This window comes from Salvelinus sp. IW2-2015, linkage group LG20 (genome assembly GCF_002910315.2).
Source record: "Salvelinus sp. IW2-2015 linkage group LG20, ASM291031v2, whole genome shotgun sequence".
Taxonomy (NCBI): Eukaryota; Metazoa; Chordata; class Actinopteri; order Salmoniformes; family Salmonidae; genus Salvelinus; species Salvelinus sp. IW2-2015.
Window position 1 is genome coordinate 65,016,035 of NC_036860.1, and position 3,575 is coordinate 65,019,609.

The 3,575-nt window shown below is 44.5% G+C and overlaps 1 protein-coding gene across 1 annotated transcript in view; it reads right to left on the reverse strand.

Annotated features, from left to right (window-relative positions):
- LOC111981112 (inactive tyrosine-protein kinase PRAG1) overlaps positions 1-3,575 on the reverse strand; it is a 43,384-nt gene that overhangs the window by 14,478 nt on the left and 25,331 nt on the right. Inside the window, exon 4 of the mRNA XM_024012261.1 lies at positions 212-378. Within this exon, the coding sequence (XP_023868029.1) occupies positions 212-378 (167 nt within the window). The remainder of the gene's footprint in view (positions 1-211; positions 379-3,575) is intronic.

Sequence of the window (3,575 nt, forward strand, 5' to 3'; positions counted from 1 at the left end):
CTCTGGGGCACCATTCCAACAGCATCAGATATGATACGTGTAGTTGCTCTCAAAACAATGTTTTCTCATGGATCTCTCGGCCCTAGTTATATGTCCCGGCGGGTGGCTATAACAGTTACCAGAATCAGAGAGGGCTCTGTTGGAGTCTCCAGGCAAGCTGTCGGTGGAGGCTGTAGGCAAGCTGTCGAAGGAGGCTTTAACATTTACTCACCAGAATCAGAGAGGGCTCTGTTGGAGTCTCCAGGCAAGCTGTCGGTGGAGGCTGTAGGCAAGCTGCTGCTCCCCAGGCCACGGAGACTGTGGGTCAGGCTCTCGACAGAGCCCTGCTGGCTGCAGTGGTCCAGCTCCATACTGCTCTGGCTCATCTTACCAGTCACCCTGCAGAGAGCGTAACAGAGGATATTACTCTGGGGGATGATGTTTGGTACCTTATCTAATTTCCATAACCAGGAAGTTAACGCAACAGCTTCCCACCATTAAAAACAAATTACCACTGTTATCAAAACCGGCTGATGCTTACACGGCTTACAAACACCTAACAAAATGTCTCTATTGCAGCTCTCAACAATAACAGACAGTGTTCTCTCTTCCAACCTGTTAAACCAAACATGTTAGTTCTCTTGTGTAATTTCAGCGAACAGGTAAAGCGTGTGTGTGTGTGTGTGTGCGTGTTGCGCTGCCTGTCAGTTTTGCTTCAGGCTGAGAGACGGTTCTTTACAATCTATCGTTGTCTCTGTGAGCCAAACATCTAGTTTCCCTCTCATCTAGATACCTCAACATATCTGGATGTAAAAAAGACGGTTAAGCCACTACATGAGGTAAACGGCCTCCACTCTTCACAAGAACACATGAAACGTCAGATACTAGTCTCACTTCCTCTTCCGAGAGGAACACTCTTCTGGCTGAGTGAATGCTTYTTATTGCTGTGTCTCTTAAAAATCTACATTTTGCAGAATTTTGGTATTTTGTTCATTAGTCCGCTACTGATAGAGACAAAATGTTTTGCATGTCAGCAGTCAAGTTTAAGATATTGGACTTTCAAGACTAATGAAAAAAATACCAAAAGATGTTTTTTGAGTGTAGTTTCCCTTTATGATAAATAATTGATGACACACAYAACTCAGTCTCATAGTCTTCTCAGTGCCAAGTTATGAAAAAGAGACAATACATATACTTCCTAGAGCTAGGGAATAATAATGACGTTTTTGAAAATGTCTTCCACTTTTCCATTAGAGTAATTTCCCTGCCAACATCCTACACTGTACTCTAAACATATAGAGGAATCCATMTTTTGCTTTCCCATGCCATGATAGCTCCTATCTGAATGAAAAGGAGCCCCTGATACCCTCTGGGGGTAGTTTTCCTAATCATGGGGTCCAATTAGGCTGAGTGACAGGCTAGGCAAATCTGAATCTCATTGCTATTCAATTGCTTCATTCTAGCTGGTTAATGGGTCAAACTGAGCATAGCCCCGGATCCTTCATCTCAGCTCAGATTGACTGGCTCTATTGCTCTATCCACTAGGTCTTTAAACTTCAATCACACCGTAAACCCCTCAATAAACAGCAGTGCAGGTGTGTGTGTGTACCCTCATACATGAGCAGAGCAAAACCCACGACCATTTTTCAGACCAAACAAAGGCGTATGATGATGAGACGATGGAAATGAGGCGGAGACATATGGTAATAGACAAAGGGTGTGTGTGTGTGTCTGTGTGTCGTCTCATTTGTATTGTAGGCTATAGCATAAATCACCTTCAAAAATAAAATGTCAGTGTACGGGGTAATCCATCTGCATTTGTTTGGAGCTCAGTACTTACAACTAATATGTAATAAGTAAACAACAGTGCTATGGAACTGTTGACACGGATATCATTTAAAGAAGCATCAGGGTTGAGGGGACTCTATAAGGGGACTCTACAGATGGCGGTGTTGAAAGCTGAGCCCCACTAGCATCCTGGTTGGGGCTGTGGCGGTCATGAAATTGTGTCAGCCGGTGATTGTCAAGCCGGTCTCACGGTAATTGACCGTTAATTAAAAACATCCAGCATCTCCTGGCTTCCATGCATTGCCTACAAGCCACCAATGCAGACCTTTGGAACATCTACATTTTAAAAAGTCTAATAAATCCATTTAATATAGTCTACACCTTCACAATAAACCAATCATTTATTTTAGACAGGTTTAGACATGATATGCAGAAAATGTCTATTTTAGAAGAACAATATAGCATATGTAACAGTATAACTTTATGGCGTCCCCTCGCCCCGACTCGGGGAAACACTACTTCTAGGTTTCAGAGCAAGTGACGTAACTGATTGAAACGCTATTAGCGCGTACCCGCTAACTAGCTAGCCATTTCACATCCGTTATACTCACCCCCCTTTCAACCTCCTCCTTTTCCGCAGCAACCAGTGATCCAGGTCACGGCACCAATGTAACAGTATAACTTTACGTCGTCCCCTCGCCCCGACACGGGCGCGAACCAGGGACCCTCTGCACACATCAACAATGGTCGCCCACGAAGCATCGTTACCCATCGCTCCACAAAGACCGCGGCCCTTGCAGAGGCTTAAAAATCCTTCTTTAACCGGTCTCCTCCCTTCATCTACACTGATTGAAGTGGATTCACCAAGTGACAACAATAAGGGATCATAGCTTTGACCTGTATTCAGCTGGTCAGTTTGTCATGGAAAGAGCAGATGTTCCTAATGTTTTATAAATTCAGTTACTATCACTACTACTGGGTAACATATATAAAAAAACATTTCTCTCCCAGGTCATGATGAACATTTACATTGAACAATGAAACAAAACAATTCAGACAAGTGTATGCCTGAAAGAGGAAGTGGAATAGGGAATAGGACCAGGGAAGGACAGCTCTGGCTGAAATAGATTACTGAGAACATGATTTCTGTTTACAGAGCAAAGGGTGACCTTGGCAAGTAGCAGAGAGTGGTAGAGGATGAGATGAGGGTTAGCTACAGAGTGGTAGAGGATGAGATGAGGGTTAGATACAGNGGTAGAGGATGAGATGAGGGTTAGATACAGAGTGGTAGAGGATGAGATGAGGGTTAGATACAGAGTGGTAGAGGATGAGATGAGGGTTAGATACATAGTGGTAGAGGATCATATGAGGGTTAGATACAGAGTGGTAGAGGATGATGAGGGTTAGATGAGTAATTAAGTACTCAAACGGACTTCAAAGCTCAATCTGTAACCATTGACTATTTGGTGGAATGTGCTCTGTGGCTGACCGAACAGGCAAGTGAAATTGTCTCAAAGACGTTAACAGMGCTAAGATTGAATCATACTACACCAGCTCCGACGCTCGTCTTATGTGGCAGGGCTTGCAAACTATTACAGACTACAAAGGGAAGCACAGCCGCGAGCTGCCCAGTGACACGAGCCTACCAGACGAGCACAAATCACTTCAATGCTCGCATCGAGGCAAGCAACACTGAGGCATGCATGAGAGCATCAGCTGTTCCGGACGACTGTGTGATCACGCTCTCCGTAGCCGACGTGAGTAAGACCTTTAAACAGGTCAACACACACAAGGCTGCGGGGCCAGAC